Genomic DNA, 25,625 nt, shown 5'->3' with positions numbered 1-25,625 from the left:
CATCCTTATTGAAAAAATGACCAACTATGGAATGGACAAGGCAACTGTTGGGTAAATACATAACTGGCTTAGTGATCGGACCCAAAGAGTGGTCATAAATGGTTGCACATCGAGTTGGAAGAATGTCTCAAGTGGGGTACCACAAGGCTCTGTGTTGTTCAACATCTTTATCAAGGATTTAGATGAAGGAATTGAGGGTAAACTGATTAAATTTGCTGATGACACAAGAGGGACAGCTAATACTAGAGAAGAGAGGAAGAGGATTCAAAACAGGGTGGATAAAAATCAATGTTTTTTTTTTAAAAATCAAAAAATTCTGATTTTTTTGATTTAAATCGGATTTTTTTTATTTAAATCGGATTTTTTTCAATAAACTGCTTTTTGAGGAAAATATTTTACCATCCAAAGGTTCTTCCATCATGAGATAAAGCGGAGTTGTTTAACTCAGTAGAATAAAGGCTGTATATGTGTAACATTCACAATGCCATGCTCTTCCAGAGGTTTCTGTAGGATTAGTGGGCAGTTTCTCTCCTATATTATCACAGACGCTCGCTTTACTTACGCAGTTCTCAAAACTGAATTTGACTCCGCAGAGGTCCCAGCCTCTTCTTCACGGCAAAAATGTTACAACATGAACAGAGTTGAGAAAAAGACCTTAATCCTATTGTTCTACAAACCTATGAATACAGAATCAACCCCTTCAGTGCCAAGTCCAAGAAGTTAGACAATATGTTTCGGATTGTTTGGAGTGGAATAGATCTGCACAACACAAGAAGAATGTGAATCTAAGTGTGAGGAGGAGGAAGGGCAAGCAGACAAGAAAATGAAAGTGAAACTTTGAGCACAATACTGCAGCATAGCCACAGACAGACAAGTCTGGATCTGTTTGTGTGTACGATCTGAGGTTTATTACATTCTTTCCTTATAATGGCAGCAGGCCGTAAAAGAGACCCAGTTTGGGAATATTTTAATGAAGCTCCTTCGCCTATCGGTAAGGCAGGCATGCGTGCAAAATGCAAACGATGCAACAAAGAGATGCAAGGACTGGTGGCGCGAATGAGGCAACATCATGAGAAGTGCGGTGATGAAGATGACCAAAGAAACACTTCTGAACAGGCAGGATCTGTTGGTAAACATTTTTATTGAATCCTATTTCTAAAGACTGAACTGTCATGTGTGAGAAAAATTATATTTCTTATTATTACTGCATGTTACTGTCATTTGGTACAGTTATGAAGAAAAACAAATATTCTTTTTGGGGCAGGGGCAGTGATGTGTTGTGTACAATAAGCAGAAATTGTATAAACAATAAAATAACAGCATTGACTTTTTTTGTTTAGGGGAATTCATGGATTCTGGAAACTATCCACCTCCAAGATCACCATCATCCTGTTCTACAGTTTCAGAGTTATCCATCCAGGATAGTGCTTCATTAGCAGCAGCATCATCATCAGACACCCACAGCTACATATCACCATCACCCAAAAGGAAGAAAAAACCTTTACCTCCTGGAACCACCATAGATAGGTTTGTGATAAGAACTAGCAGATTAGAAAAAGAGTTGATTGATGAAAAAATTGCCCAGTTTATTTATGCAACGAACTCTTCTTTCCGTCTGACTGAGAACCCACATTTCATTAATATGGTTCAGTCACTGAGACCAGGATACAGTCCACCCAGCAGAGCTGATGTTGCAGGGAAATTGCTGGATCAAGTGTATGACAGAGAAATGGAGCAATGTGCAACAGCTCTGGAGGGTAAAATTGTTAACCTAAGTATTGATGGGTGGAGTAATGTCCACAATGATCCTATTGTATGTGCTTGTATAACAACAGAAGAAGGTAAAGTCTTCCTTGCACAAACAACTGATACGTCAGGAAATGCACACACAGCAGAATACTTACAAGAAGTGGCAGTAAAAGCTATAACATGTGAACAAAAATTCAAATGTCTAGTATGCAGTTTGGTCACTGACAATGCTGCAAACGTATCCAAGATGAGAAGAAATTTAGAAGAGCAGGGAGGGAATACAAAGCTGCTAATAACATATGGTTGCAGTGCTCATTTGCTGCACCTCTTAGCCAAAGACTTAAGTGTTTCAGAAATAAAGGCTAATGTTGTTGAAATTGCTAAATACTTCCGTAATAATCATTTTGCTGCAGCAGCTCTGAAAAGGATGGGTGGAACCAAGCTAACGCTCCCACAAGATGTTAGATGGAACTCTGTGGTGGACTGTTTTGAGCAGTATATCAAAAACTGGCCTATTCTGATGACACTTTGTGAAGAAAATCGAGATAAAATAGATGGGCACTGTCACGGCCAAAATCCTCAACATTGGGCTTTAGAGAAATGTTGAACATATGCTGAGCTTCCTGAAACCCATCTCTCAAGCTTTAAACAAAATACAGAAAAATAGTTGTTTTATTGCGGATGCTGTTGAAATTTGGAAGGAACTGAGTGAACACTTAAAAACAGAACTACACATGGACAGAATTAAATTACAAGCAGTAAACAAACGAATGGGACAAGCACTGACTCCGGCTCATTTTTTGGCAAATATTGTCAATATCCAATATCAGGGTCAAAACCTAAGTGCTGAGGAAGAGGAGTTAGCTATGACATGGGTATCCAGCAATCATCCATCTTTAATGCCAACTATAACAAACTTCAGAGCTAAGGGGGAACCATTCAAGAAATATATGTTTGCTGAAGATATTTTAAGGAAGGTCACACCAGTAAACTGGTGGAAGTCACTTAAGCGCTTGGATTTAGAGACTGTTCAAGTAATGATTTCACTTTTAACAGCAGTAGCTTCTTCTGCAGGCGTTGAAAGAATATTCTCTTCCTTTGGACTCATTCATTCTAAATTGAGAAATCGGTTGGGACCCAAAAAAGCAGGAAAGCTTGTTTTTCTTTTCCAGATTATGAATAGGAACAAAGAAGAAGATGATGATGAAGATGACGACGAGTGAGCTACAGAGGACAGCAGGGACAGTAGTATTTAAGTTTTTCATGTGTCGGCTGGGCTGACAGTCTAAGTTTCTTAAAATATATATATATATTTTGTTTAGCCAAATTAGTTAACAAACATGGATGTTTGTTTAAGCAAATAACTTATGCTGTAATGTTGTTATTGTTTCAGTTGAATAAATCTATTTAAATTGTTATTAAGGTCAGGATTATTTTTCTCCTTCCTAAGTACAACAGAACAGTAGTGTCCAAATATGAATGATTAACCCATTAAACTGGGGAGAAAAAGGTAATATAAAAAGTGATTCTAAAAATCTTCATCTACTTGCATGTTAAAGTAAAGTAGCAAGAACTAGTTTAGGTAGAAACTTTGATTTAAATCACTGATTTAAATCAAGCCTTACTGACTAGTGATTTAAATCGTGATTTAAATCAGTTAGATTTAAATCAAATCCACCCTGATTCAAAAAGATCTAAAACTAGAACAGAATGCATTTCTCCCTGTTTAAAAAACAAAATCCTACATCTGGGCAAGAAAAATGAAAAAAGCATATACAGAATGGGAGGAATAGGGCTAAGCAACAGCCCGTGTGAAAAAGACTTGGGTATACTAATAGATCACAGACTGAACATGAGTCAATAGTGTGATGCAGCAGCAAAAAAAGGCAAACCCAATTCTAGGTTGCATTAACAGAAGCATAGAGTCTAAATCACGTGAAGTAATTATCCCCCTCTACTCCTCTTTGGTCAGACACCTCATATGGAATTCAGTGGTCAGTTCTGGGCACCACATTTTAGAAAAAAAGACAACAAAAAACTGGAGCAAGTTCAGAGAAGAGCTACCAGGATGGTGACCGATCTCCAAACAATGTCCTACGAGAAAAGGTTAAAGGATCTGGGAATGTTTAGCTTGCAAAGGAGAAGATTGAGAGGAGACTTCATAGCTGTCTAAAAATATCTCAAGGGCTGTCACACTGTAGAGGGATCAGCTTTATTCTCATTTGCACAAAGAAAGACTGGAAGCAATCAGATGAAACAGAAAGGGAGAAGATACAGATTAGATATTAGAAAAAACGTTTTGACAGTGACTGTGATCAATGAGTGGAACAGGCGGCCACGAGAGGTGGTGAGTTCCCCTTCAATGGAAGTAAAACAGGCTGGACAGATGTGTGTCTGAGATGATCTAGTGAATCCTGCTTTCAGCAGGGGGTTGGACACGATGACCCCGGAGGTCCCTTCCAACTCTAACATTCTATGAATAGAAGAATTTAAGAAACGTTAAGGGTCACAGAGAATGGTGATAGAAACCAACATTTTTTTAAAATAATAATATTATATATGTTCACACACACACATATATTTATATATTTTTTTCTAAATGTTTTTTTTTTTTTTCTCGGGTATTGGCGTAATCGTACTGACCTAATATTGCCAGGTTGTTGTTTTTCTTTTCTACACGAATACAGTAGAGAAAAAAAAACAATATTGAAATTCTGTTTTATTTCCTCTTCACCATTTCACCCCACTTGGTCCCCCTCCCACCACTCCATCCAGCATATTAGCTAGGTTGATGGGGTGGGGGATGGGGGAGTTTATGGCTCCTGAAAACGGAGTAAAAAAAAACAAACCAAAAAAAAAAGAACACAAAAAACCCACAGTGATGAAGTGGTTAATGTTATTTATATGTTGTGCAGTACCCAGAAAGAAGAAGGAATTCACACTTACCAAGTCCCTTAGTTCCAACCTTCTTGTCTTTAAATTTGTCATACGCAGCATTGGGGTTGACGATAATGTGCTCTACACTAGTGCTGGTCAGCTCCTCCTAAAGCAGAAGTGGGGACACAGTCAGGGGTCAGGAGTGAGCAGATGACATTACTCTTCTCTACCCTACCACTGTTCACAACAAATACAAGAGCAGGGAGTACAGGAGGAAATAGTGATTTTCCACACACATGATTTGTCTTTTCAGGTTTAGGATCGGTCAGAAGAAATCACAAAGACAGAACATGATGCGCATTTCTACGCAAATTACAGCGTTATCTATCCAGTAGGGTGATCGCTAAAAGAATCCTGAGAGGCATAATCGATCTCATGACAAAAAGGCATAAAAAAAATCTAACATCTTCAGACCACTGAATTCATTCAGCCCCATCAACAATTGTTTCATTTGGAGCCCTCTTTTTGGCACATACACCTTTTGATTTTGGGGGATTTATTGTCAGAACATTAAAAAACAAATGGATTCAATGCATTCCAGTGTGATATACAATGATCTGCACAAATTTCCCTATTAAAAGAAACAAAAACAAAATCAGTAACAGGCCCGTGTGCTATAAAAATATGAGGGTGGAAAACGTAACAGAAGAAGGTCAAGATGAAAGGAATACAATGATAAAGGATTTGCCAAGCAAAAATGAGAGCAGTGAAGAAGCTATATTAGCTACACAGTGTGCAATTGTGGTAAAAAGTACAATTAGGTAGAACACCTCTTGCATGGTGGAGGTACAGCTTTATGCAGCACCACTCTCGGCATATGGTAGCGGTACTGGTGCTTTTCATATAAAATGTATAAAAAGAAAATAATGGGAATAACCTTTGTAATATTGTCTGTGTCACATCCCAAGATGATCAGCAATCTTGTAATATGACAAAATATTAATGGGAATTACCTTCTAATATTGGTTGTATTTTTATTTTTGAAAAATTTAGATGAAGAGCACCAAGTACCGCTATCGTGTGGTGCAGCATAAAACTTTACTTTCACCATGCAAGGGGTTTTACAGAATTGTAGTTTTAGGCAGGATTGCAGATTTTTTATTAGTAGGGTTAGTTCACCCTTCTTCAGTGCTCTCCTCACTTTAGCTTGGCTAACCCTCCATCGTGGCCCAGTCTTTGTTTTCATCTTGACCTGCTACTCTTATGTAGTGATGAGCGAGCATGCTCGGGCGAGCACCTATTATCTTCAGCGTGCTCGGGGGTTACGTTTTCGTCGCTCCGTGAACATGATTTGCGACTGACAGCTTTAATACATGTGAGGAATGCCGGTTTTTCCAGCATTCCTCACATGTATTAAAGCTGTCAAACAGTCGCAAATCATGTTCACGGAGCCGACGAAAACTTAACCCCAGAGCACGCTGAAGATAATAGGTGCTCGCCCGAGCATGCTCGTAAATCTCGAGCATTCTCGATCATCACTACTCTTATGTTCTCCTCGTTCATATGTGTAGCGCATGGCCATGGCTGTGCACCAGTGATGGTGCGGAGGATTGTCGTGAAGTCCCAGTTGTCAAACACCAGGAATGGTAAGATACAGTACATCCAATTGTGGCTGAGGAAACTTGGCCACACTGTGATAAAAGACTTCTCAGTGAGACTTTATTACTCACCAGGAAGACAATAGAACTGAGATGGATGGGGGAAGAAGGGCACCTACTGTCAATCAATGGAGGAAACTGGTGAATGATATAATACCATATGAGAATATAGTGTATAGGAACAGAGGATGTCCACAAAAGTTTCATAGAATTTGGGAGAAATGGTGTGAATCACCCCCCTGACACACTTGTCCCCCAATGCTATGACTTCCTCAATTTTGCGTTATCTACCGTGATGTGCTTCAGATTTTCAGATACATGGGATAAGATTCCGGATATAAAATGCACCAAAAGAGTGTATTCTTCTTTCCATTTTTAAACTATATATAGATTTTAATCGTTGATCTGTTTCTTATAGTCTTGATATTCCGACGAGTGCAGTGTTTTAAACATACATCAGTATATCCTATTGTATTACAGATATATACAGTATGATTAAGAATATGATGTCATATTTGTAACAATATTCTGAATGGACATTTGTTAATGTTGGTAACAAAATCTGGATGCATATCTTGTTGTTGTATAATGTATATTCTGAAGCATTTTTCAATAAAAAAAAAAAAAGTAAAAAAAATATACAGCACATCGTACAGATACGCCATCACCAACTATAGTGGGAAAATACATACAACTTCATCATGTACTTAAATTAACCAGTTCAGGACCGGGCGATTTTGAACATGTGGTCTCAAGAGCTGTAAAAAAAAAAAATTCTCGTTCGGATAGTGAAGTAACTTTTGCATGTTTTTTTTTGTGACACATAGGGGGAGATCTTTATGTTGTGGGTTTTTCTCCAGCGAATTCGGTGAGAAAATACAAGAAATGTGTGTGTGGTCATATAAAAAAAAAAAAAAAAAAAACTTTTACAATTTCTTCCCCTTTCTGTAACAATTATTCTATATTGGACACTTTTTGTGGGATGGGGCTAGTAATTTGGATTAGTAGTGGCTTTATGGCTTTATTTATTTTACCTGCCATTTATTTCATTCATATCATATTGTGCCCCCCTTAATGTCATAAAAGATCATTGAGGGACAACATAAAAAAAAAAAAAGGTACTTAAATGTAATTTTTTTTTTAAATTTGATTTCCCCTGTAACTGGGGTTGGTATTTTAGCCACAGTTACAATGGAAACAAAACCACCTGCCTGCAAAGCTGGCTCAGTCTTTCCTAGGACACTGCAGTTCCTACTCTCTTCCTATACCCTGAGATCACATCTCTGCTCCTATTACTGTATACACAGCGCTTGTTTAGCACTGTGTATACAGAAATAGGGACAGCAAAGATGATAACTCCTGCCTGCCTTCTCTATGGGGAGTCCCGCAGTGTCCTACAGCTGGATAGTGTTGCAACTGCCCTACTATGCAGTGACCATGTAGAATATCACTTATTAATAGAATGCAGATCGCCTGAATGTTTAATGTCTACTGGCGGTGTAGACATAGTTCAACGTGCTTATATCTTCTTCAGATATGAGCACCATTCCTGGTAGCTCCAGTTTAGGCTTGGTTTTGACACTTGAGTTTTCTGTATGGCACATGAAAAGTGCTGTGTGTGAAGGGGGCTGGCAGACGGGCTCACGTCAATAGGTAAGCCAATTCCTGTGTCATAGCTGTTGCATGAACATACAAAGGGGCTAACTTAACACTAACTAAGCAGTCAGCCAGCCCCCTTCACACTCCCATAGCCACTGTTCATGTGCCACACAATCTGGGTCAAACACAAACTGGAATTGCAGCTGTATGCGATTCAGTGGCTTGCGAAAGTTTTCATCCCTCTGGCTTTTTACCTATTTTGTTACAATACAACGTGTTTAAAATATTTTTTGTAATCCAATTTGTGTGCAATGAATCAGCACTAAATAGTCTAAAGCTGTTGAAGTGAAAAAAACAGACATTAATTAAATTTATGGGATCAAATAACTAAAGATTGCATGTGCATATGTAATCACCCCTTTTGCTATGAAGCCCCTAAAAATTTCTGGGGCAAGCGATTCCCTTCATAAGTCACATGCTTCGTGACAGGAAGTCCACCTGTGTGCAATGTAAGTGTCACATGATCTGTCAGTATATTCACTTTACCTTTTCTTAAAGCCCACAGAGGCTGCAACACCATTAAGCAAGAGGCACCACTAACCAAACAACAGCATGAAGACCAAGGAGATCTCCAAACAAGTGTGAGAAGTACAAGTCAGGGTTGGGTTATAAAAAAAATATTCCAATCTCTGATGATCCCCCGGAGCACCATCAAATCCATTATCATCAAATGGAAAGAACATGCCAAAAGAGGGCCACCCATCAAAACTCTCAGCCCGGACAAGGAGGGCATTAATCACAGAAGCAGCACAGAGACCAAAAGGTAACCCTGTAGGACAGGAATGTCAAACAAACACACAGAGGGCCAAAGTTAAAAACTTGAACAAAGTCGTGGGCCAACCAGTATACAGTATAATGAGCCCCACATAGTCCTCCATACAGTATAATGGGCCCCACATAGTCCACCATACAGTATAATGGGCCCCACATAGTCCTCCATACAGGATAATGGGCCCCACATAGTCCTCCATACAGGATAATGGGCCCCACATAGTCCTCCATACAGGATAATGGGCCCCACATAGTCCTCCATACAGGATAATGGGCCCCACATAGTCCTCCATACAGTATAATGGGCCCCACATAGTCCTCCATACAGTATAATGGGCCCCACATAGTCCTCCATACAGTATAATGGGCCCCACATAGTCCTCCATACAGTATAATGGGCCCCACATAGTCCTCCATACAGTATAATGGGCCCCACATAGTCCTCCATACAGTATAATGGGCCCCACATAGTCCTCCATACAGTATAATGGGCCCCACATAATTCTCCATACAGTATAATGGGCCCCACATAGTCCTCCATACAGTATAATGGGCCCCACATAGTCCTCCATACAGTATAATGGGCCCCACATAGTCCTCCATACAGTATAATGGGCCCCACATAGTCCTCCATACAGTATAATGGGCCCCACATAGTCCTCCATACAGTATAATGGGCCCCACATAGTCCTCCATACAGTATAATGGGCCCCACATAGTCCTCCATACAGTATAATGGGCCCCACATAGTCCTCCATACAGTATAATGGGCCCCACATAGTCCTCCATACAGTATAATGGGCCCCACATAGTCCTCCATACAGTATAATGGGCCCCACATAGTCCTCCATACAGTATAATGGGCCCCACATAGTCCTCCATACAGTATAATGGGCCCCACATAGTCCTCCATACAGTATAATGGGCCCCACATAGTCCTCCATACAGAATAATGGGCCTCATATAGTCCTCCATACAGTATAATGGGCCCCACTTAGGGGGGGGGTGGTTCTGGTGTCGCGGACCAAATAAAACTACCCTGCAGGCCAGAGTTTGACATGTATGCTGTAGGAGATGCAGAATTCCCAAGCCGAGACTGGAGTATCTGTCCATACGACAACAATGAGGCTACGGTCCCACTATCAGTATTTCACATCAGTATTTGTAAGTCAAAACCAGGAGTGGGTCAAAAATTCTGAATTGGTGCACGCATTACTATTATACTTTTTTTCTGATTGTTCCTCACCTGGTTTTAGCTTACAAATACTGATGTAAAATACTGACCAAATAATGATAGTGTGACCGTAGCCTACGCCATACACTCCATAGAGGTGGCCTTTATGGAAGAGTGGGCAGAAAAAAGCCTTTACTTACACTCAAAAATTGTAAGACTCATATTGAGTTTGAAAAACGACATGTGGGAGACTGTGCTGTGGGCAGGTGAGACCAAAATGTAACTTTTTGACACTAAGGTAAACACTATGTTAGGCGCCAAACCAACACAGCTTATCACCCCAAGAACACCATCCCTCAGTGAAAGATGGTGGTGGCAGCATCATGTGGTGATGTTTTTCGGCAGCAGTGACATTGAAAATGGTTCGAGTTGAGGTAAAGATGGATGGTGCGAAACACAGGTATATTCTTCAGCAAAACCTGTGTCAGCCTGTCACTGATTTGAGACTGGGATGGAGGTTCACCTTCCAACAAGACAATGACTGAAATCAACACTCGGGTGGCTTAAGGGGAAGTGTGTAAATGTTTTGCAGTGTCCTAGTCAAAGCCCAGACCTTAATCTAATTTAGAATCGGTGATCAGACTTGAAGATTGCTGTTCACCAGATGAAACCATCCAATTTGAAGCAGCTGGAGGAGTTTTGCATTGAGGAATGGGCAAAAATCCAAGTGGCAAGATGTGGAAAGCTCAGAGACCTATCCAAAGCGACTTGCAGCTGTAATTGCCGCAAAAGGAGGATCCAATACATCCAATTAGGAATTTAGTATAGTTCTCCAGATTCGCTATGTCGCTTACCTCATGTAGGGCACTGCAGTAGCTTAGGTATTCATGGTTACGACCACTCATATAGTGACAGATCGTTACAGCTCTTAGTGGTCGTAACCATGGATACCTAAGCTACTGCAATGCCCTACATGAAGTAAGCGACATAGTGAATCTGAAGAACTATACTAAATTTCTAATTGGAGGTATTTGCTAATATTATTATATCTTCTACATATTGGGATAGGATCATGGAGACAGAAATGCCCCTTTAATCTGATCAGCTCCTCCTGCTATATCATCCTCCCTGCTGATCAGATACTATTTTCAACGTGACAGGTTCCCTTTAAATGGTTTTAAAACAAACAAACAAAAAAAAAAAAACAGCATCATTACTGCATGATTGGTTAACAAACCAAACAGCTCTACTACAAAAAAGAAAAAACACACACAAATACATGCAAATTGAGCATTCATTCTTTACATTCCAGGCTTGCACACCATTACGAATGATCAGATCTACATTTCCTAATCATTATACTAAAGATACAAAGCAGCATATGAAAAAGTCTGTAGTATTAGTAAGGCACAGAGGAATGTAGTACTACTGCAGACAGGACACAGCAGGCTAGGCACAGCACGGAGGCAAGCAGACACAATGGCAGGCTTCTTACCAGCTCCTTGAAGTTTTCCCAAGAGGTGAATGACAAATAGAACAAACAGTTAAAAGAAGAAAAAAAAAAAAAAAAAAAAAAGATATTCGGTATTAGACAAATACACATGCGGCAATATATAGGTGCACAGTGACAACGTATAGGTTAACAGCACCATAAGATTCCCAAAGACATCAGAATCAGACAAGATTTGGTTTTACAAGCTGCCCGAAATTCATCTTTATCTCGTACTTAAAATTATACCAGTCACTCACGTGACAGCAGATGGAAAATAGCTAGGACAAAACAAAAAAATCAGATTTATCAATTCCTTAGTTATATTGGTTTCTGAGAGAACAGATAACAGCCACCATAGCATCGATACGGGTAATACAGATGATGAATTTGTGGCTGCAAGTCCAGACCCAACCATGCGTCTATGACCTAAAACCATAGATCCCTGGGACACTGTTAGAGGGGTCAGTAGATCTGCGGTCCCTTTATTACGCCTATCTGCAACTGACCATGGGAATAAAGAAGTTTGGGAAAGATGAGCGATAATGCATGTGAGAAATTGGGGGCAACACCAAGATTTCCCGGACACCAATACTGATGAACAGATTCTTCTGAAGGGAACCTGACAGCAGGATCTGCCCCATGTGTTAGGAGTGAGGTCTCCTAATGATGTTTGTAATTACATCCTTAGTATAAAGACGTGTGTATGTAATTGCAGAAAGATGTAAACCTAATCTCCACGCTTATGTCCCCAGACTAGTCTGGAAGCGTCATCACTCCACCCTGCACTTCGCTGCCATCCTGCAGAGATGAGGAGAGAAAGTCGTCCCTCTGATCCTGTTCACACTGATTTCTCAATTATGCAGTGGGGGTGTGATGCCAGCGAAGTGCAGAGATGAGTGATGGCGATCCCGGACTAGACTAGGGACAGAAGACAGCAGATTAATCTTCAATACAGCAGCAAACACATTTACAGTATAATAAGGACATCAATACAAACAGTACTAGGAGGCCGATAATCTGCAATCCTAACCCATTATAGGGTAAACCCTGCCACCAAGTTTACTTTTACCAAGGTAGAATTTTCAACTTTAACAGGCAAAATTGTTGGTTTCTAGTGTCACCTATAGGAAGTACCATTCCTAAAAGTCATTATCGACTATCTAACGAGCCTTGTCACATGACTTAGGATAATAGCCAAAACCAAAATCTCAATTTGCAGGCACTGTGTTTCGGGGTACTGCCACTCATCAGAGCAAAGTGTGAGATCTGGCTTGGATGTGTGAGAGGTGTCTGACCGGGATCACATTTCTCATTGCAGAGAGTGACATGTCAAACCTGACATGCCGAGGTGAGGAGACTTTTAAGCCACAATACTCCTCTGGGAATTATGCAAATTATGTTTCTCAGAGGAGCACTGCAGCTTAAAAGCCTCCTCAGCTCGGTATGTCAGGTTTGACATGTCACTCTCTGCAAGGAGAAACGTTACCCCTTGGATCCAAACTTTAAGAGGAAATGATCTCCTCCATTATGACCTAGTATATGAGGAAGCTGTATTAGGCAAGGGCATTTACTGGCATTATGGCAGATGCCTGGTTGGTGAACACATACAGTTAGTTGCTGGAAGCATTATCATACAAGCTTAGCAGAAAGCTTTAGTAATTTATTAGTGCAGTGGAATGACATCCATGTACAGACTGGATGGGTTAATACAGCCTTGTGAAAAAAGCTGCGGCACAGAAAGTTCTCCGCCTTCACAGGGGCAGATACTCCGCTCTAATAGTCACATTGATGCCCCCGTCTCATACTCCCCTGGATCTATAGGCAGCAGTACGGTACTGCAGACGTGGTGCCAGTGCTCTCTGGCTTGGAAGACCTAATACCTTCCTGCTAGCTGATAATTCTTACCACCTAATAACGAAAAACTAAAAATTCAACACTGGAGATATATAGTGACATCTCTCTGGGAAGTTGTGTGGTCCTTTGTGTAAAATATTTGTTAACATGCCTAATTTATTAGTGCAATTGCCTAAATAGGTTTTCCATACAGGTCCTTATTGTTTATATAGGTCTCCATTGTGGGAGAAAAAAAAATAAAATAGAAGAAATATCTATTGTCCCACTCCAATCTCCTCCTCTTCTGGCATGCTCAGCATGTGACCGCTGCAGCCAATCAGTGGTCACAGAGATTGACTTCAGAGATCAAGAGCCCACCATGCCAGAGCAGAAGGATGAAAACACAGGAGGGGGACATGGACAGCGATAAGGAGGAGCAGTGGGAAAGGAGGAGTATATGCTATTTTTTCCCCCAAGCACTGGGATATATTACGAGGCAAAGTACGTATCACTCCTAATATTGATCTGCAAATAGAGTGGGATGGATATGTGGACATGCAAACCATGTGTGTGGCAGGCTGCAGGCTTATACTGGGAGCACAGCGTAAAAAATACACCGTCTCCTGCGTCTCCATGCTAGGAGTCACCACGGACTCCATCTTTTATTATATGGTGGTTCACGCAGAACCTTGTGCTTTTTGGGAGAAAAACCTTTGTGTTACAGAATTAAATGAAACATACCATGGAATACATCTATGCCGTTGTAATACAGAGGTACAACAGGGCTGCAGAGATGGTGCCCTATTACAGCTCTGCACAACACGAAGGTTGTATTGACCTGTAGCCCCGACATGTGCATCAGGCTTCAACTAAAAAGTGTCTGCTCAACAGACGGATTACAAGCTTTTTAAGTTGAGATCCTTTGCAGCAGAGGTCTTAACTTGTGCATCTCCAGCTGTTGTAGAACTACTACTTCCAGCATGCCCTTATAGCTTAAGCTAGGGTGACACTAGACTTGTTTCCTTTTAAAATGGATAGGTTTTGCTTTTGTATTAAAGGCAATCTGTCATCAGGTTTTTGCTACCTCATCTGAGAGCAGCATAATGTAGGAAAAGAGGCCCCGATCCCAGTGATGTGTCAATTAGTTTACTGCGTGCAGCAGTTGTGACAGAGTTTTTAGTTGTAGCTAAGCACAGAAAGCTGCCCCCACCCACACCACAGCTTTCTGTATACATTGTATATTGACAGTAAGCTGCTTATCAGAGAGGGGCATGGTCAGACCAGGGCTCACCAGTCCTGGCAGTGATAATGTCCTGGTGATAAAACCTTCATTGTAAGGGTACAACAGCACATTGCCTAATAAGTGACATCATTGAAATCTGTGTTTCAGCCCTCATCTCCTGATGTCTTCAGATTACATAGTAAAAAACTGCTGACAGATTCCCTTTAAAAATCAGAAGCAAATACAGACACGCTTTGTGGGTTTGTTTTGCATCCGCTGATTAATCGTGTTTTGTTTTTCTGCTTCTGAAATGGAAGAGAAAAACAAAAATATAAAAACCCTAGTATGTACCCAACCTTAGATTAGCTCATTAGAATAGGACATGTGAGCGATACTGGCTGTTGTCGCACAAGAGGCCGCAGATATCTGTAGATGTGACGTCACTGGCCCTGCTCATCTCCCAATGCAAAAATGAGCAGAGCCGCATTATCACTTTAAAGCAGAAGAGGAAAGGGCTTATTCATGCAACCATATTTTATGGTCTACTTTATTATTGCAATTTCCAGGCCCAACCTCCAGTCCTGAACTAACAGCCCTACAGGCAAAAATGAGGCCATTAGTTTGGGTCTGGAACCCACCCCAAAACTACAGGTGCTTCTCACAAAATTAGAGTATCATCAAAAAGTTAATTTATTTCAGTTCTTCAATACAAAAAGTGAAACTCATATTATATAGTCACTACAATCAGTGATCTATTTCAAGTGTTTATTTGTGTTGATGATTAAGGCTTACAGCCAATGAAAACACAAGTCATTATCTCAGTAAATTAGAATAATTAATAACAACAGCCTGAAAAATGTTTTTAAAATCCGAAATGTTCTCCTACTGAAATGTATGTTCAGTATATGCGCTCAATACTTGGCCGGGGCTCCTTTTGCATCAATTACTGCATCAATGTTATGGAAGCCCCGGTTGCTTTGATAGCAGCCTTCAGCTCGTCTGCATTGTTGGATCTGGTGTCTCTCATCTTCCTCTTGACAATTCCCCATAGATTCCCTGTGGGGTTAAGGTCAGGTGAGTTTGCTGCCAATCAAGCGCAGTGATACTGTTGTTAAACCAGGTATTGGTACTTTTGGCAGTGTGGACAGGTGCCAAGTCCTGCTGGAGAATGAAATTTCCATCTCCAAAAAGCTTGCCGGCAGAGGGAAGCATGAATGGCTCTAAAATGTCCTGGTAGACGGCTGCGCTGACTTTGGTCTTGATAAAACATAGTGGACTTACACCAGCAGATGACATGGCTCCCCAAACCATCACTGATTGTGGAAACTTCACACTAGGCTTCAAACAGCTTGGAGCCTACTGAAACAGACTAAGGGACCTTTTTAAACACTTAGGAAGCCTTTGCAGGTGTTTTTTGTTAATTATTCTAATTTACTGAGATAATGACTTCTGTGTTTTCATTGGCTGTAAGCCATAATCATCAACATTAACGGAAATAAACACTTGAAAACAGATCACTCTGTTTGTAATGACTCTATATATGAGTTTCACTTTTTGTATTGAAGACCTGAAATAAATTAACTTTTTTGACGTGTATATGGTCTTGTGAATAAGCACTCAATCATAGAAAGGCTCATGGCTTTATTGGTTTCACGACCTTACGATATAGCAACGTCTGATCAAACCTTCACATAATACAATGTGATTAGAGACTGTTCCAAAGTCTACTGGGACATCACTGGGACATATAATATAACACTGCAAGTATTTAATAAATCACAATAATCCTTATGATCTGGAAAATGCCATGTGTCACTCTTCTAAATAAAGAAAAGATGATTGGTCAAATGAGCAAAGATATCAGCACAATTCAAGCTCTCATGTGCAAGATTGGCAAGATTATGTCATAGATAAATCAATGGAGATTAAAAATCAAAATCCATTGCATGCATTCACCATCATTAAATACACAAACAGCATGCAAAAAAAGAAGCATGAGTGGTCTTACTTGTGCAAACTAGTGTCCAGGCAAGGTGGTCAAAAAGGGAGGGTGAGAGTGTTAGGAACAATTGTCATGGAGCACATCTACACAATTACACACGGATGATTTCCCAAAGCAGTAACCTATGAAAGACTTCATTCTGAGAGTCAATTAGAAAATACGGGTAACCTAGAAAAATTGGTTCTTAGTACTGAGACAGGCTGTCCTCATTGTAATAATGGTACGTGCCAGGAATGACTGGTTATTAGCCAATTAAAGGAAAACTAAATCTAGAAATTAATGATACAAGAAAATAGGAGATAAAAATGGCCTAACTGCTTCATTAAAGGGGTTGTCCACTACCTGAACGATCCTTAAAGGGGTACTCTGAGGAGATAAAAATATTCTAATGGCCATGCCTCTTTAAACTATAACGTTAACATGAATAGTGCTGATTGTAACCCTCAAAGTACCTGCAATTTAGTGCGACTCTGGATCTGTGGCTCCTCACTGCTGCCACAGATCATGGACAATGGCCTGCTCCTGGCTTCTACTAGGTGCCAGCCCCCCGATAATGTCTCGTTCCCTGCAGTCGGGGGCATGGCCTGCTCCTGGATTCTACTAGGAGCCAGCCCCCCGATAATGTCTCATTCCCTGCAGTCGGGGGCATTGCCTGCTCCTGGCTTCTACTAGCAGCCAGCCCCCCGATAATGTCTCATTCCCTGCAGTCGGGGGCATGGCCTGCTCCTGGCTTCTACTAGGTGCCAGCCCCGCGATAATGTCTCGTTCCCTGCAGTCGGGGGCATGGCCTGCTCCTGGATTCTACTAGGAGCCAGCCCCCCGATAATGTCTCATTCCCTGCAGTCGGGGGCATTGCCTGCTCCTGGCTTCTACTAGCAGCCAGCCCCCCGATAATGTCTCATTCCCTGCAGTTGGGGGCATGGCCTGATCCTGGCTTCTACTAGCAGCCAGCCCCCCGATAATGTCTCCTTCCCTGCAGTCCGGGGGCACGGCCAGCTCCTGGCTTCTACTAGCAGCCAGCCCCCCGATAATGTCTCATTCCCTGCAGTCGGGGGCATGGCCTGATCCTGGCTTCTACTAGCAGCCAGCCCCCCGATAATGTCTCCTTCCCTGCAGTCCGGGGGCACGGCCTGCTCCTGGATTCTACTAGGAGCCAGCCCCCCGATAATGTCTCATTCCCTGCAGTCGGGGGCATTGCCTGCTCCTGGCTTCTACTAGCAGCCAGCCCCCCGATAATGTCTCATTCCCTGCAGTCGGGGGCATGGCCTGCTCCTGGCTTCTACTAGGTGCCAGCCCCCCGATAATGTCTCGTTCCCTGCAGTCGGGGGCATGGCCTGCTCCTGGATTCTACTAGGAGCCAGCCCCCCGATAATGTCTCATTCCCTGCAGTCGGGGGCATGGCCTGCTCCTGGCTTCTACTAGCAGCCAGCCCCCCGATAATGTCTCCTTCCCTGCAGTCCGGGGGCACGGCCTGCTCCTGGCTTCTACTAGCAGCCAGCCCCCCGATAATGTCTCATTCCCTGCAGTCGGGGGCATGGCCTGATCCTGGCTTCTACTAGCAGCCAGCCCCCCGATAATGTCTCCTTCCCTGCAGTCCGGGGGCACGGCCGGCTCCTGGCTTCTACTAGCAGCCAGCCCCTCGATAATGTCTCATTCCCTGCAGTCGGGGGCATGGCCTGCTCCTGGCTTCTACTAGCAGCCAGCCCCCCGATAATGTCTCATTCCCTGCAGTCGGGGGCATGGCCTGATCCTGGCTTCTACTAGCAGCCAGCCCCCCGATAATGTCTCCTTCCCTGCAGTCCGGGGGCACGGCCAGCTCCTGGCTTCTACTAGCAGCCAGCCCCTCGATAATGTCTCATTCCCTGCAGTCGGGGGCATGGCCTGCTCCTGGCTTCTACTAGCAGCCAGCCCCCCGATAATGTCTCATTCCCTGTAGTTCAGGAGCATGGCCTGATCCTGGCTTCTACTAGCAGCCAGCCCCCCGATAATGTCTCATTCCCTGTAGTCCAGGGGCATGGCCTGCTCCTGGCTTCTACTAGCAGCCAGTCCCCCGATAATGTCTCCTTCCCTGCAGTCAGGGGGCATGGCCAGCTCCTGGCTTCTACTAGCAGCCAGCCCCCCGATAATGTCTCATTCCCTGCAGTCGGGGGCATGGCCTGATCCTGGCTTCTACTAGCAGCCAGCCCCCCGATAATGTCTCATTCCCTGCAGTCGGGGGCATGGCCTGCTCCTGGCTTCTACTAGCAGCCAGCCCCCCGATAATGTCTCATTCCCTGCAGTCGGGGGCATGGCCTGATCCTGGCTTCTACTAGCAGCCAGCCCCCCGATAATGTCTCCTTCCCTGCAGTCCGGGGACACGGCCAGCTCCTGGCTTCTACTAGCAGCCAGCCCCTCGATAATGTCTCATTCCCTGCAGTCGGGGGCATGGCCTGCTCCTGGCTTCTACTAGCAGCCAGCCCCCCGATAATGTCTCATTCCCTGTAGTCCAGGAGCATGGCCTGATCCTGGCTTCTACTAGCAGCCAGCCCCCCGATAATGTCTCATTCCCTGTAGTCCAGGGGCATGGCCTGCTCCTGGCTTCTACTAGCAGCCAGTCCCCCGATAATGTCTCCTTCCCTGCAGTCAGGGGGCATGGCCAGCTCCTGGCTTCTACTAGCAGCCAGCCCCCCGATAATGTCTCATTCCCTGCAGTCGGGGGCATGGCCTGCTCCTGGCTTCTACTAGCAGCCAGCCCCCCGATAATGTCTCATTCCCTGTAGTCCAGGAGCATGGCCTGCTCCTGGCTTCTACTAGCAGCCAGCCCCCCGATAATGTCTCATTCCCTGTAGTCCAGGGGCATGGCCTGCTCCTGGCTTCTACTAGCAGCCAGCCCCCCGATAATGTCTCATTCCCTGTAGTCCAGGGGCATGGCCTGCTCCTGGCTTCTACTAGCAGCCAGCCCCCCGATAATGTCTCATTCCCTGTAGTCCAGGGGCATGGCCTGCTCCTGGCTTCTACTAGCAGCCAGCCCCCCGATAATGTCTCATTCCCTGCAGTCCGGGGGCATGGCCTGATCCTGGCTTCAACTAGCAGCCAGCCCCCGATAATGTCTCCTTCCCTGCAGTCCGGGGGCATGGCCTGCTCCCTGCTAGTAACAGTCAGTCTATTTATGCTCTGCTTGACCGCTCCATCCCATCTGCACTCCGAAAATATGCCTGTACGCCTTCTTTATGACTGTCCACGCTTCTGGACATATCATAAAAAAGGTGCAAATACATGCTAGGATTCACTACTGTACAAGCCATGTCCCTGATCTGATCTGTTGATAAAATTAAGTGAACGGAGCTTAAAGGGCTACTCCAACATATCATGCCACTACCCCATTCAGTGTTTATGAGCTAGCCGGGTGTTGTACTGTGGATATATGACTACTTTTAATGTTGGAAATGACATCCATAAACAGCACTTATAGTTCCATACTGAAAACCCACATTTAGGTCTATCAAATGTTTATTGTTTGGAATTTCAAACTCACAAATGTCTATCATGTGGCAGATGTACTGTGGATTTTTATCACAAAATCTGCTGCAGAAAGAACAAAAAGCAGAGTTTTAAGCATCAGTAAGAGACAGAACTTGTGCTGCTGCATCACTAGAGCAGCAATATTCTGCGTCTTCCCCTTTCCATATGAAGAGCATGATCAATAATTTGACTGGCACATTTGGAAATACCTTTTAGTGTAGCCCATAATGAGCCTGATTATTGGGCAACAATATGAATTCACGTTGGCCAGCCCTAGCCCTATGGTTATATTTTAACAAGCCCGGGTCACAGCTGTAGTAATACATACAAAGTAATACATAGAGAAGCTTGTACCCCAGCCTCAGGTAAGGAGGAAACTAGTGTCACAGTCATAGTTTTTGCTTTGGGATATCATAACCAGTATTAATAACGCAGTTTAGTCAGGTTACGTGTTCTTTACTCTGTCAATGAAAAAAAATTGTTGTGAACATCATTGAACAACTCATCAATTAATAACTTCAGTTTAAATGTGAGATAACTGGTGCAAGAAACTCCCAAACTTGGCAAAACTGAAACAGAAAAGTGGATTTAACTAGAACTTTTCCATGCATCTGCTAGAAAAACTCCGTGTCATTCCCTCCGTCACAATGGAAACATCAGTGTGAACACTTGCCTTAACTTTCTTACTCAGAAAGATCAGTAGAGTAGTATATAAGAATGATAGAATTAAAGTGACTGTGCTCATAAATGCCATATAATTTGCTCAGTATGCCACGTAATGCTTACCCATAATAACAGAGGATTAGATGCTCCCACCAAAAGCTGCCCCGACGCACGTTTCGGGTTGTGCTCTCTCAAGGTGAAGTGCCATTTCCCTTGAGAATGGCATACTGAGCAAATATATGGCATTTTTGAGCACTGTCACTTTAATTCTATCACTCATATACTAGTCCACTAATCTTTAAGTGTTCCTATAGGGAACTGGTTGAGATGGTGCTTGCTAGTATGATCATTGATATGTACTGCATTGGATCTTGAAGGTCCCCCAACTATTTTTCTCCTTCTTAGACGTTTATTACATATTTCTATCGGTGTTGAATTTTTAGTTACTTGGTAAATAAAAAGGTTTTCTGGTTTATTGATGCTATGGGAGTACTTCACTATTCATTTGGTTTACTTACTTAGGGGGGGGGGGGGCTGCATATTATTTATCCCCAGCCTGGATTAACAATGTGTTTTTTTTAATAATTTTGTGTTGATAAAAGGACATTATACAGCAGAGCTGAGCTGTGTTATTCTGAATCAAGCTCTGTGTGGTAAAAACTTGTTACAGAGCTTTGCATCTTGTTTATCTCTCTGTCCGTTACCTTCACTACTCCTCCTCCCTCTCCCCATAGATGATAATGGGCTGTCACATGACACTGGTAGTCCATCTCCTCTGAGCAGGATGGACTTGAGCTGCTTTTTGACAGAGGATGACAAGTTCAGGAGGCAGGGGGAGGAGAAGTGCCTGATAAGTGGGGAAGGAAGCGATATCTCTGACAAGATACATTACAAAGCTTCTTATACCTGTCTGTACTATTGATTTATGCAAAGTTTCTTGAAAGTACAGTTCCCTTCTTTTTTAGCCATCAAAGATCTTCAGCGTATTGCCAACTTTAGGGCTTGTTTTACAAGCCCCATCTCCAGAGACTGTGTCCACACTGTATCCATGAGCACTGGGTGCCAATAGCAATGCTTTTATAAAAAGATTTATACATATGTATAGTATGCTCTTCTATTTGTGACTGATAAGATCTCATAGTGCCATGCTCCTAGTGCCAGGGGAACAATGTGCAAAGGGGAACTCTTTGTGCAAAGATGTGTCATTAACAAACGTATGACAATACAACTTCCCAGATTCATCTTGCCCTCTTAATATACAGTATATATGTATATGAGATTAGCGAGTAGAATCGAATTGTGGGCCTCTGGTCCAGCAGCCATGTTAGTAGTCCGTGGCCACTGGATGGGTGCCCTGCGAACCTCCTCCTACCTGTCAGCATCCCCAGCACCTCTACTATGTAGTAGACCCGGCACAACGTTGCACCTAAGTCTCCCCCCGATGATGACATTGTACCAAGCCTACAAATAAGAGGTGCTGGGGATGCTGGCAGGTGGGAGGAGGTTAACAGGGCGGCCATGGAATACTCTACAATGGCTGCTGGGGGCAAGGGTCCAACGAATCGATTCGCTCATCTCGAATATATTGTAACTTGCACCACACAATGTAGTATAGGAGTAATTCAGGCTTATATTGGAGGCTCCAATTAAGAGAAAATGTTGACCTCCACCAGAAAGATCCAGGCAATGCAAACGGCCTCCAATTAGGACTGCGTTGGCAGTTTTGGGACACTCATAGGTGGTAAATATTCATCTTCGTGTAATCACTGTTAAATATCTAATTTCCACGAGCTGCACAGTTAACATGCCTGTATAGGAATTCAGAGATGCCATTCAAAAAAGGGGAAAAGGGCACTAAAGTCTTGAGATGCCCTATATATTGCGCACACCACCACTCTGAAGTGAACAGCTTTTTCATGAGACTGCAGAGTGGTGTACTGGCTCAGTACAAACTATGGGTCTGAACAGAGCCCTGTGACCAATGGTTCATGCACGTCAGAGCAGTGTTCTGAGAGAATGACGGGCTTCTCAAGTCCCTTTCATGGGATACATCTTGATTAACAGTTTGTGTAGCTATAAATGTCAGTATGAGGATCGGTCACATTGAACCTATTCCTATACTCATTTGTAGTGGTAGGATAAGACAGCATGCGATTTTCTACAATACTATGGCGTTCCTCCGCTGTCCTGTAGAATCTGCACCAATAATAAAATATTTCTTACCGCATCAAACTCTGCCTGGTCATCTTCTGGCAAATCGCTAGTTTCATAAATGTCAGGCTCGTTCCTTGCCTGGAATTGCAAAACAAAATAAAAAGTCACCACATTCATATAGGATCATGTAAATCATGCCTAGAGGATAATAGAGTGGGATATGTAACCATTTTATTCCAGAGTTCTCCTAGTCATTTATTAGGAAGAACATCAATCCCAGAAATGAAACCTCTCTACAAGTGCAGATCCCGCTTGGCACTACCCACATGCAGCTGAACAACTGCCCAGCAACCAGCGAAGGTGACCTCCATGATCACCAGCAGTGCCAAGGCTGCAGAACATGCCCAGCAGTGCCAGTCCCAGAGTACATGTATCCTGGGAGTGTAACAGCATCTACTATACAGCCCTCCCCAGTGTTTTGCACTTTGAGGCTGTATTATACCCTGTAGTAGTGCTCCACAGAGGGGCGGTACAAGAAGGCAGAACCCGATGCTCTTAACAGAATTAAAAAAGGTTGGACAACCCCTTCTTGCTACAGTGGTCCCAATAAAAAAAGCACATGGGCAGCCACGTGACCACAAATATGTGATTTACCTAATTGCGGTCACATGCCAAATATTCTAATCCGGGTTCCATCAATAGAGAATTGAGAGAAGCGCAAAAGTTTAGTCGGCATGTGTCAAATAGCAAACTTAGACACATGACTGCCCCCTACATAGAGATTAGTGAGGGTGCACATCGCACACTGTCACTATTCGTCAGTCTGCAGTCACATGCAGCGACTGCAGACTTTTCTTCTGAGATCAGACAGCCCCTTTAAGTCTTTTACAGGCAACAATTATCTCTTTTTTTGATACCCTTATGAATCAGAGGCTGCACGCTGACATTCAGGACAGTGTCTTCTTATACGAAACATGGTAAGAAGGCAAAAAGTGTCAGGCTTAGCAAATGCTGTACTGGAGACATAGAATACATCTATCAATTCTAATGGAGGTTTCCACCAAGCTTTGCTTCAGCTCAATAACGGAGGATTGAAGAGAAAGCCACTGACGTGCAATGGCGGACATTACTCTGCTTTCTCAGTAACTGACTAGAAAACAAGGGAATGATCGCTACTCATGGATGCATGATCACAGCTGATGGATATAGGGGAAATCACACAGTCACAATCATTACTCCTTATCTTACAGATGAGCTACAAATATGTAGGGAAATATCGGACATCACAGACGGGAAAGATCAGCTGTCCGGGCAAACCACACCCTGATGATCCTAACATGAAGAATGATGACTAATGGGGGTTAGGAGAAATGAGATACAAGGTTCTATCCAGCTGCTAACCAACACAATCATAAAGGCTTTTACTGATGATTCTGAGCCAAGGTTGCTTAAACGGGTCCTCCCACCTTAGACACTTAAGGCATATTCACAGGATATGCCTTAAACATCCGACAGATGCAAGTACCACCCCTACGCGTATAACAGGTGTCCTCGGCCCGGCCTCCCTGGAGAGTCAATTGCCATAGTTATGCCACATTCGCACATCCGTGTGCCAGGGTCCAAGTACTAACTGTGATGCACGGACTGGCCACCAGTGTCCTGCTCTGATCTTGGCAGTCTTATACAAGGCAGCCAGTCCGTTCATCAGTCTGTACTCGATTGTGAGTGCAGCATTAGAATGACTGTTGAGCGGGCATGTGCCATTCTCTCTCCATTCACTTTCATGGGAGATAACGGAAATAGCTAAGCAGTAAGTCCATGTTCACCCCTGCAATGTGATTTCTGGTAAGTGTAAACCATGATGCAGTATTGGAGCTGTCGCACTACGGCCATTACTGGACACCATTGGATGTTTGCAGGGTGGTCAAGGTTCATTGCAAAGCTTTGATAAAGATCACTTGTGAACAAAACGCCTCGCTGTACCTTCCCTGTCTGAGTGCGGTTCAGGAGCATGTACACGTTTTAATAGGAACTGAATACATTTTGGGATTTTAACGGAGGAGCTGGAACAGCTAAAGTTTTTCATTGTTAATCACGTCTAAACAGGACGGAGATCCGGGCACCTGTGGCTGTCGGTGAGCCGGCATTGTTTCTTTATGTGTAACTATAAAAAAAATAAACAGTGTGCTGGTACCTGGTGCTGTGTGTGAGATGCCCTCATACACAGGAAAGGGTTATTCTCAACATTACTCTTCAGATTCAGCACACTTCTGATTATTTATTTGATAGTTTGGACCACTTGCCATATTTCCACAGCTTGCTCCAGCTCTGCACCCTCACTATTTTCAACCACGCAGCCCCGGAAGAGCCCGGGTAAAACCGCGCAGCCCCGGAAGAGCCCGGGGGGAAAAAAAAACGCGCAGCCCCGGAAGAGCCCGGGGGGGAAAAAAAAACGCGCAGCCCCGGAAGAGCCCGGGGGGGAAAAAAAACGCGCAGCCCCGGAAGAGCCCGGGGGGGAAAAAAAACGCGCAGCCCCGGAAGAGCCCTGGGGGAAAAAAAAAAACGCGCAGCCCCGGAAGAGCCCGGGGGAAAAAAAAAACGCGCAGCCCCGGAAGAGCCCTGGGGGAAAAAAAAAACGCGCAGCCCCGGAAGAGCCCTGGGGGAAAAAAAAAACGCGCAGCCCCGGAAGAGCCCTGGGGGAAAAAAAAAACGCGCAGCCCCGGAAGAGCAAGGGGGACTACAGAATCCAATGATCACGCCAGCTTCAGAGCAGCAATTTACAAGTTCTATAGCAAAAAGCTTGCTCTGTGTCTAGGAGGCCTCAGGAAAGAGAGAAGATTTGGACATATTGAAAGTGAAACACCAAATTT

At 43.4% G+C, this 25,625-nt stretch overlaps 2 protein-coding genes across 2 annotated transcripts in view; one reads left to right on the top strand and one right to left on the bottom strand.

The window, feature by feature from the left end:
* Window positions 1-25,625, bottom strand: part of DCTN2 (dynactin subunit 2) — a 46,939-nt gene that overhangs the window by 18,478 nt on the left and 2,836 nt on the right. The window contains exons 2-3 of the mRNA XM_073663307.1: window positions 22,825-22,893; window positions 4,696-4,792 (exon numbers count right to left, since the gene is read on the bottom strand). Of these exons, the coding sequence (XP_073519408.1) occupies window positions 4,696-4,792; window positions 22,825-22,893 (166 nt within the window). The remainder of the gene's footprint in view (window positions 1-4,695; window positions 4,793-22,824; window positions 22,894-25,625) is intronic.
* On the top strand, window positions 445-3,167 carry LOC141250904 (uncharacterized). The gene is made up of 2 exons (XM_073670161.1): window positions 445-1,129; window positions 1,341-3,167. The coding sequence occupies exons 1-2, from the start codon at window positions 928-930 to the stop codon at window positions 2,354-2,356; spliced, it is 1,218 nt and encodes a 405-aa protein (XP_073526262.1). The 5' UTR covers window positions 445-927; the 3' UTR covers window positions 2,357-3,167.

Source organism: Phyllobates terribilis, unplaced genomic scaffold (assembly GCF_046119375.1).
Source record: "Phyllobates terribilis strain yellow unplaced genomic scaffold, ASM4611937v1 Scaffold_2__4_contigs__length_985480577, whole genome shotgun sequence".
In the NCBI taxonomy this organism is placed as follows: domain Eukaryota; kingdom Metazoa; phylum Chordata; class Amphibia; order Anura; family Dendrobatidae; genus Phyllobates; species Phyllobates terribilis.
This window is presented reverse-complemented; position numbering and strand designations above follow the sequence as displayed.